At 35.1% G+C, this 10,024-nt stretch overlaps 1 protein-coding gene across 1 annotated transcript; it reads right to left on the bottom strand.

Annotated features, from left to right (window-relative positions):
• Window positions 1-8,120: 8,120 nt before the first annotated feature.
• Window positions 8,121-9,462, bottom strand: LOC309481630 (ferritin, middle subunit-like). The gene is made up of 4 exons (XM_082146619.1): window positions 9,223-9,462; window positions 8,864-9,010; window positions 8,590-8,715; window positions 8,121-8,495 (listed from the first exon to the last, which is right to left on the bottom strand). Exons 1-4 carry the CDS (start codon window positions 9,322-9,324, stop codon window positions 8,346-8,348), a joined length of 525 nt encoding a protein of 174 aa, XP_082002745.1. The 5' UTR covers window positions 9,325-9,462; the 3' UTR covers window positions 8,121-8,345.
• Between the last annotated feature and the right edge of the window lie 562 nt (window positions 9,463-10,024).

Genomic DNA, 10,024 nt, shown 5'->3' on the forward strand with positions numbered 1-10,024 from the left:
AGGGAAAGACCCAGAGTCCTTACTGGCATGCAGTGTGTAAGGTCATAGATCAAAATAACTTTCAAAACGTACAACTTTCATAACTGTTTAATTGAGTTTTTGTATACTGAAAGTTTTTTGGCAAAGATGTTTTGTCAGCTGAACCATTGTACAATTCATTGAACATACTGTACTTCTATCCCTACACTGCCTTGTTTTCGTTAGTGTCAAAAAATAAATATGATAGCATTTTTAATGTATTTATGGTTAACAAAACAAGAAAAAGAAAAACAGTTATTGTTTTATATAAAAAAGACAAATTCACTACATGCAGAACATTCAAAATTATTCTAAATTTCGTGTCAAACAGATTGAAATTTTTAGAGTAGCCTAGCCTAATATGTTATATTCAAATATAAAATAATTTAAAATGTGATGTAATATGTTTCTCACTTCTGATGACACAACTGTGCCACTGTGTATTTTCACAACAAATATAGGTCAAATCTGTATCCAGACATGCCTACTCTCTGCCTTCATTCCAACTGTTTGGCTGTTTATACTCTTTTCTATTGATGGGTCAAAAAAGCAAAGTGAAGTGTTTAGCCATTGACCCATTGGTGTCTCATGGTGGTTCACACTGGTAGGTTAGGCCTGGTTCATACAGGATTATCAGGGTGGGCTGTTTAAATTATTTATTTATCTTAAATTTGAAGTAATTTAGATTTAGAATTTAAATTTAATTAGCTTTTATTTCTAATGAATAAAAAGGTTACAGTTTATTTCGATGGTCCAATTAGACATTCTACTGCATGTCAACTAACTATCATTAGAGGATTAGTAGATTATAGTGTTAGGTGTTAGGGTTCAAGTTAGTAGAATAAGTTGATATGTAGTTGCAAAGTTACTTGTCATGTCTGTTGGGGGACCATCAAAATAAAGTGTTAGCAGATATTAAGCAGACAGTCTACTAATACTTTAATGAGAGTTAGTTGACATAGTTTCAAATAGTTAGTATGATCATCAAAATAAAGTGTTACTTTAAAATGTTATTTTTCACCCATTCTCCTTTAATTAGATATTTTCTCTTTAGATTGCAATATATATATAGACTAAATATTATCATTATTAAAACACCACTCTTATAGCAACTTTTTCAAAGTTGGATGAGATATTCAAACATTTGCCAACTTGAAAAAAAGTACATAAACAATTCAACATTACCATGAGTGCTGGCCTCAGTCTTACTGACCTCGGACTTGCTGCTCTGTCCTTACTGGACACTTATAACAAAGAGATTTGTGAAGCAAGATAATATGAGGAAACCAACATACAAAACCACTGCTAGAAAAAAACACAAAAAAACACAATCATGTGTATAATTGTGCTTATTTTGATTCAAACCATTGCAGTTACTTTTTTGTTGACATCTATGGTTCCATTATAGAGCAGTAAAGCAAACGCAGACCTTGCATCTTGCTATTTGTTTTGCCAAAGCGTTGGTAATATTAAAATGTGCTTAAAAGAGTGTGCAGTTATATTTTCTTTCCATGAAGAACCTTTAACATCCATTGATCCTTTCCAATGCACAAATTATTCTTTATAGTGGAAAAAGGATCTTTAGATTATTTAAATATTCTTCACACTATATGATTTTTTTTTTTTTTACGAATTGTTCACTAAAAGGTTCTTTGGTCAGGTGACAATGACTAAGCATTCTTGCATCAGCATCAAAAAAATAAATCAAATCTATATCCAACAGACATGCCTATTCTCTGCCTTCATTCTAACTGTTTGGCTAATACATCTTTGTTTTACTCTTCTTGCATCAGCACATGCACCTTCAGTGTGTGTCAGCAACAAGTGTAAACCACACCTGACACTATACCTGTGCCCACAGAACTATGTGAGTAAACAAAGCAAATTGTGCTTCTTTCCCCCAGGGGTCAACTCTTCTGCAGGTGGAATCAGCCGTTCTAGTCTCTCCTATAGCAAGGGGTCAAGGTTGATGATTAAAGGGTTAGTTCACCCAAAAATGAAATTTCTGTCATTAATTGCTCTCCCTCATGTCGTTCCAAAACCGTAAGACCTCCGTTCATCTTCGGAACACAAATTGATGAAATCAGAGAGCTTTCTGACCCCCCCCCCCCCCCCATAGTAGTGGACAAAAGTAATGTCTGGAGGGGATATTTGCACATTATTTGGATTTAATGACATTTCAGGTTCTATAAAACAATCAAAATATGAGGAGTATGTTATATTGGGAAGAAGAATACAGTATAAACTTGGTTAAGATATTAAAATGACAAAATAATTTGGCAAAAAAGGCAAAGATGCATGTAATTAAATATGGGTTTTATTTTATTGTGCAAAAAAGGCATATAAGAACAAAAAGCTCAAAAAGGATACATTGACTGCAATATTATCATTAATATTTTGTTGGTTGTTTTTGATTACAGCCAGGGTACTTAAAATAATACTATGGTAAATGGCCAAAAAAAAAACATGATTTGTATTTAAATCAAAATTATTAAGAAATGTATTATCTAATCAAATCTGCATTTACTTTGTTTCATCAATGGGAGTGTAATCAAAAAATATGTGTACCCTCCATCCATCTATATGGAGAAATAAAAAAATATTGGCAAATAAAATATTAAACAATAAATCTGCTAGCTAATAATTTATTTCTCGTTTGTTTCTTCTATCATTAGAATGTCTACGATGTTAGCTAACAAAACAGTTTAGTGGAAACAAATCAATAAAACCCGACTGTGCATTTAATCTCTCCATGATGATACACACTTTCCGTGTCACGTAATATGCAGCCGTCAGCAGTGACAAAATAAGATTTTGCAACCTTAGCTTTCATGGTATGGTAGATCCGAAGAGGGCATGGTCTGGTACCTTGATTGTAAAAAAAAAATAAAAAATAAAAAACACAACTCAGCACAGTTTAACACAGTTTGACTTTTATTGCAATGTTACATTCAAACATTTTATAGGACAATTAAGCAAATCATTTTCCAGTGTTCGTTTTCTAATTTTTCCACATTGAGAAAATGGAATTACAAAATTTCAGGTTTTCAAGGATGCATATGACCCTGAATACTACAGCAATAGCCTGTATCACGTGACAGTTCTGCAATAACATGCAACAGTGACGAGATTCATCATGTTCCACCTGGTCATATAAGAGTGATGATGACAAAGCATGTTTGTACTAGTATGAACTCTCAGTCTGTCAGCAGCAAATGGAAATGGGAACAGACATGACACAGCTGTATAGCTGTGACTCATGGAAAATGTATGTTTGTTACTTGATCAGGTCTCTAGGGTCCAGGGGTGTAACCTTCAGTTTCACACCTGCCATAACATTTCCCCCCAAAATTCCATCTAATTCCATTGTATTGTTCTCATTTAAACAGGATATCCACTATATCTTCTGTTACATTTTATTGTAAAAATAAAAAAAGGATCACCAAACAAACAAACAAGATTGTAACTATTTTTTTAATGAAACACATTAATCATTTCAGTAACACAGAATCACTTTAATGAAATACTGAAATGCTTTACAAAACATTTACGATAAAAGAACACAAATTTCCCCCAAAATGAAAAAACTTCTGTCATCATTTACTCACAAACAACAACAACAATTTATTTTTGTCGTACAGGTTTGTATGACTTGAGTAAATCAGTTTTATTTTAGGATGAACTTTGAGTTGTATAATAAGTGTAAAATGTAACAATATATTGTTATTTTGCAATATACTTGATCAATTTTAGAAGTGAATTGCAAACTAAACCACTCCTTCTGAACATGACACACTCTCAGAAAAAAAGGTAAAATTTTGTACCAAAGAAGGTACAAACCCTTGTCACTGGGGCGGTACCTTTTACTGGTACAAAATTGTACCTTAATATAGAGGAACAAATTTGTTCCATTCCAGTTTGTACCTTAAAGGACATGATTTGTACCATGGGCAACCAAAATGTACCTTTTGTTTTTTAAAACTTGTTGGTACAATATTGTACCTTTATCAAAAGTACAAATTTGATCCTTTAAGGTACCACCCCAGTGACAAGCCCCTTTGTACCTTAACTGTGTCAAATTTGTTCCTACTAGAACTATTAAAGGCTATTTTTCTATTGAATAACATGCACATTCAACAACTGAATCCAAAAGGCATCAATTTAATCATTTCTGTAAATACATATCAAATACATATGAACGTTTGAATACTTTCATTCCAACTTACAGTAAAGTATTTATTTGAAATACATCAAAGACTTCACAATACAATAAAGACTTAGCAAAATTAACAGAATATCACTTCTTTAAAAAGATTTGAAAGAATTTAAAATGCAATTACACTAAAATGTTACAGTACATAAAATATATTTTCTCATCTACAACAAAGCTAGACTTGTTCCCCCCCCCCCCCACTTTTCACACAATACCCTTGCATTTAACTTTTTTTTTTAAAAACACCATCCTCCAACCGAACTGCTCAGCAATTTCAGATCCCTCCATTTTTACACTGCTGAAGATTCTCCTCTCACTGAAGACACATCCAGTCAAGAAGTTCCCAAGATCTGCACAGTGGGTTGAGATGTAGTGGGTTGAGATGTAGCGGGTTCTTCCTGAACATAATGAAGAATCAATATTAGAAAAGACAGACGTAAATGTATTAAATTTATACTCCCAATGACAAGCTCAAATTTGACCTCTAGACTTAAAGGGATAGTTCACCTAGAACTGAAAATGTACTCGCCCTCAAGTTGTTCCAAATCTGTTTACTTGAACAAAAAAGAAGATATTTTGAGAATTGAAAATGAAACAATTGATGGGGCCCCATTAACTTCCATAGAATATTTTTCATACTATTTTCATACTATGGAAGTCAATGGGGCCCTAACCCTAACCCTAACCCATTTTTTGGGTGAACTATAAATCCTGCAACATATCGTTTGGCATCCATGTAATGTGCTTCTATAACATATTTCAGCTTAGACAACCTCAACACATTGCACAATTTTACTTAAAGGGTTAGTTCACCCAAAAATGACAATTATTTTGTTAATTATTCACCCTCATGTCATTTCACACCTATAAGACCTTTGTTCATCTTCGGAACACAAATGAAGATATTTTTAATGAAATTCTGAGAGCTTTCTGTCCTTCCATTGGGAGCAATGCAACTACTGTAACACATTCAAGGCCCAGAACGATAGGAAAGACATCATTGAAGTAATCCATGTGACTTCAGTGGTTTAACCAATTTTATAAAGCAATGCAGGTGCTTTGTTTTAGCAAAGAACACAATTTATCACTTTATTTACGAAAATACTGACCTGCAATCCAGTAGGGTGAGTTATGATAAATAATATAGGGTGAGCACGACGACGCATGTGTATTGTGTTGACTCAAGACCGGGTGTTGTTCCGTGAATGTGCTTTAGATAATATTATTTTGTAAATATAGAGGTAAATTATGTTTTTTTGAATATAATTATGTTTCATATAATCTAGAATAGATATGGAATAAATAGCATTCAATACAAAATGAGTATCTCTCATATATTGAAATCGAGTTTTTATGTGAAAGATTTGCTTTGTTGTGCATTTTAGTCATATTACAAAATAATTTATTGAGGCCAAACATAAAATAACATTATAAACTGTCACTTCACCACGTGACAGCAGCAAGCAGGCTCCTGATTGGTTAACGCGGCGCGAATTGACGCAGAAGTTCAGATTTTTCAACTCGGGCGGCAGACGCGAATTCGCATCAAACCCGTGAATGCACAAATAGCACTAATAAAATCATTCGCGCGGAACGCATAACTCTTTTTTTATCATAATAAACCCACACAGAAGGAACAAATTGTTCAGGTATCAAGAATGCAGATGTTGCAGAACCACGTCAACCATAATTGTCATTCTGAGAGAGTGTCATAGAACTGGGAGTGAAGCTTTAAGGGCACTGAAACTGATACATCGAGTATAAAGAAACACAAAGCCACTGGCATGGGCAGATTTACAGGAACGAAGAGCACAATAACCAATCCATTCCACCAATAAAAAAATGTTGTGCACCAGCAGAAGCAATACATACATTTGTAAAATAGACGTTTGCTCATGTTGTACATGATTCATTTTTGTTGACAACTGAAACTGGACAGTGGATTTCAAATTCCCAACATGCTTTGTGCAGATCAGAAAGGGAAATGTTGGAATCAGTGAAATGTTATGAAATGTAAATGCTAACCCTATAGTATTTTTGTATGACCTTTAATTGCAGAAAAGTTTTTCTCAATGTAATGAAATATTTAAGAACTTGGTGCTTTTTAGAATGTAAAACATGTAAAAATGTACCATGGAGTAACGGGATACTTCAAGCAGGAAAGCTTCAGTAATACAGCTATCAAACCTGCAACTGTCAACTGCACACCGTCTGAAGGTAAGCAGGGTTGAGCCTGGTCAGATAATAGAAATCCTGAGGGAAACTGGAGTTGCTGTTGGAAGAGGTGTTAGTAAGGCCAGCAGGGGGAGCTCATCCTGTTGTCAGTGCTTGACTAGAGTGATAATATTATTGTGTAAAAAGGCAATGTCCCTGTGATGTTAGGTAATGTAATCTTCAGGGTCTCTCTCAGAATGACTTGAGGTATGTGTACAACTAGTGACCTATAATACTGTAACAACTGCATCCCTTCATACAAAATAAGAAACAATTTTGTCCAATTGATCCATAGTGAATAGCCACATTTATCTTGATGGTCCCTTTTGAACATTCTCTGCATCTACATGTCAACTAACTCTCATTAGAGTATTAGTAGACTGTCTGCTTAAAGGGGTGGTATAATGCCCTTTTCATAAGATGTAAAATAAGTATTTGATGTCCCCAGAGTGTGTATGTGAAGTTTTAGCTCAAAATACCTCACACATATTTTTATATAGCATGTTAAATTTATCACTTTTTGATGGTGAGCAAAAATGTACCGTTTTTGTGTCTGTCCCTTTAAATGCAAATGAGCTGCTGCTCCCAGCACAGGGGGCGGAGCTTCAACAGCTTGTGTCCTTTTACCTCACACAGACATGCACTGAAAATTTCTACAACTTTTTGCCTTTTATTATCAAACAGGAGTCAGACAAAGATGGAGAGACTCAAGAAGAAGTGAAATGTAGACTGCAACAGGACATTTCTTAATGGTTAGTTGATGAATTTATGTATCTTACGTGTATAGTTATCTTCTAGTCAGTGATTAGCATATTCTATCATGATAATCTATAAATCACGTTCCCGGGGGCGGGGTTTAAGTAAATATTAGGGTTTGTTATGTCACTACCCCATGAGGAAGCTCATGTAGTCCCAGCTGTTTGTTGTGAAGAAAGCAATTTCTTTAAAAGAAAATATCTCCCTTTGCTTTGAACGTTGTAACGTTGCATTTTGTTTATGCTCAAACAGCAACATTACACACTAAAGTTAGAAATGTGAAATCATAATCAACCACCCCTTTAATATCTGCTAATTCTTTGTGATGGTCCTTCAACAGACATTCTACTGACTCCAAGTAACTTTGCAACTACGTGTGTTAACTTATTCTAACCCACTAGTTAGAACTAGTTAAACTTGTCCACTAGTACTCTACCAACACTCAAATGAGGGTTAGAAGACACGTAGGTGCAATTTTACTTAGTCAATAGCATGTCCTGCTGGAGCTCCACCCTAGGTTTACGTGATGCATTTATTCATGAACCCAAGTAGATTGAACATATTTAGCTGTGAACTATGTAGAATGTTTTGTACATTCCAAATCAGATATGTGAAGGGTGATCGAGTGTTCACCAACTTCTACCATCCAAAGCAGTTTTAAAGGGGTTTGTACGTCACTGAACACTTAAAGAATCCTAATAGTGTGGGTCTATGCAAACTCAACCACATTTTATCTAAATTTCTTTAAAAAAAAATATATATATACACCCTATAGTTTAATCGTTATCCTTTTGTAGGCCAAACAAATTAACTGCTAAAAGCTACATGAGTCAAACACTTCTGTATTATCTAAAGCACCTTCTGTTTGTTGAAAACATGAATTTCACAACCCCCCCAAAAAAGGTAAAAGACAAGTCAATCCAGCCAAAAATGTTTATTCACCAAATTCACTGAAAACCAGTGTACAGCTTGATGGCTAATTTAAGAGCCATGCATGTTAAACAGTGAAATGTAGCCTCTAAAATGTTAACGTGTCAATCTTTCAAAGTTTAAAAATTTGCCTAAGAGCTATATGACAACATTAGCTTGATGAATTAAGCCTAGAGTATAGCTGGAGGTTTTGCAGATGATCTGAGAGCTGCATTTAGCTGCTGAGGGTGTGCTTGTCAAACAGGTACTCCGCCATCCTGTTGTTGCCAGCATCCATCTTGGAAAGGTTGGTGATGTGGTCACCAATCTTCTTGATGGCCTCCACCTGCTCATTCAGGTAGTGAGTCTCCAGGAAGTCACACAGCTGTTGGACAAGACATCAGAAAATATTTTAGAACATTTAATTCAATAAATTAGGATGGAATAAAAGCATTAAGGAGCAAAGAACATTGACTTACATGTGGGTCGGTCTTCTCAGAGGCAACCTTATGTAGATCCAGCAGAGCCTGATTGACGTTCTTCTCCAGCTGAAGAGCGCACTGCATAGCGGTCAACCCATTGTCCCACTCATCGCGCTCAGGTTTCTGGATTGAAAGACACAAACACGTCAAGTGAGCATGTGATGTCCCCTACCCCCTCAATTCAACAGAGCCCCAACAAATATGCATAAACCTAAAGTCCCATTTTGTCTACCACATTTTTCAACGTCGATGTTACACATTCAAATGTTACCTTTACGTCCTGAAGGACAATGCGTCCTCCCCTATTGTTCTGGAACTCCATGAATTTCTCGGCATGCTCGCGCTCCTCCTCACTGTTCTCCTTGAAGAACTTGGCAAAACCAGCAAGAGCCACATCATCCCGTTTGAAGTAGTGAGCCTATTGGAAACAAAATCGATTGGTTAAGACTATAAACTCATAGCAGATTCGTGGCGTCGTGAAAAGGTGACGTAAGTTAAATGACGAGAAGTAAACAATTCCCAGCTGCAGGTCTGTTTGCATACATGTCGCAACCAAGAGGAAAAAGCGACAAAAAGGCATGATTTAGCATACGGATTTTTTTTAAATATATATAAAAGCTTGAAACTTACCATTGAAGTGTACGTGTAGGAAGCGTAAAGCTCCAAATTGATCATCTTGTTGATCAAAGCCTCGCAGTCGCGCTCGTAGTTCTGGCGAATCTGGGAATCCATTTCGGCGGATTTTTCGTCGTTTTTTTATCAAAACGTTGGTAAAAAATAATAAATATGAAATGAGAGGTTTTTCAAAGCGAAATCGAAGTTCCGTTCAATCACTGTTGAAGCAAGAACCTCTTCGAATCTTTCTGAAACTGTGTGTGAAACTAAGGTGCGCGCATTCGTCTTATATACGATCACAACATGATGCGTCACTGGAACCAGCCAATCAAAGAACGAGCTGAATGAGGAAGTGGTAAAACAGTCAGCTGAGAGTCAGCAGACATTGGAGATACGACAATTTAACGTTTTTCCACTCTTTTTAATAATTAATGGAAAACTCAATCTATCAGAAAAAGATTTTTCATTCTACATAAATGTAGACAATATCAAACCTTTAAATTCGATGTAATTTTGTAATTAACCAAGCATTTACCATATTTACATGATATCAGGGGTGTAAAGCAATTAATTAAATATTGAACAGTAAACCTGATTCTAAGATTCACATTTAAAGTGAGCAATGATAGAAATTATGGAAACGAATTGAATTTTTTAGTATAATGTTACTAACTTAAGCATGTTGTTCGCTTTTGATCAAGCTGACACCTGTGTCACATTGTATTTTCACAACAAACATTTAAGTTTGAATCTTAAATTTTTTACAGAAAGGACATAGTGAAATGTTATAGTTTAATAAGGCTTAAAAATAAAAAAA

The sequence above is a fragment of the Leuciscus leuciscus genome (genome assembly GCF_965113295.1).
Source record: "Leuciscus leuciscus genome assembly, chromosome: 1".
NCBI classification, from domain to species: Eukaryota; Metazoa; Chordata; class Actinopteri; order Cypriniformes; family Leuciscidae; genus Leuciscus; species Leuciscus leuciscus.

What these genes read in the sequence shown, in the direction of transcription:
- LOC309481630 (XM_082146619.1), bottom strand. Translation starts at nt 9,324, where the DNA reads ATGGATTCCCAGATTCGCCAGAACTACGAGCGCGACTGCGAGGCTTTG. An exon ending in CCTACACGTACACTTCAATG is followed by an intron (nt 9,011 to 9,222) that starts GTAAGTTTCAAG and finishes TGTTTCCAATAG; the next exon opens with GCTCACTACTTCAAACGGGA. An exon ending in TTGTCCTTCAGGACGTAAAG is followed by an intron (nt 8,716 to 8,863) that starts GTAACATTTGAA and finishes CTTTCAATCCAG; the next exon opens with AAACCTGAGCGCGATGAGTG.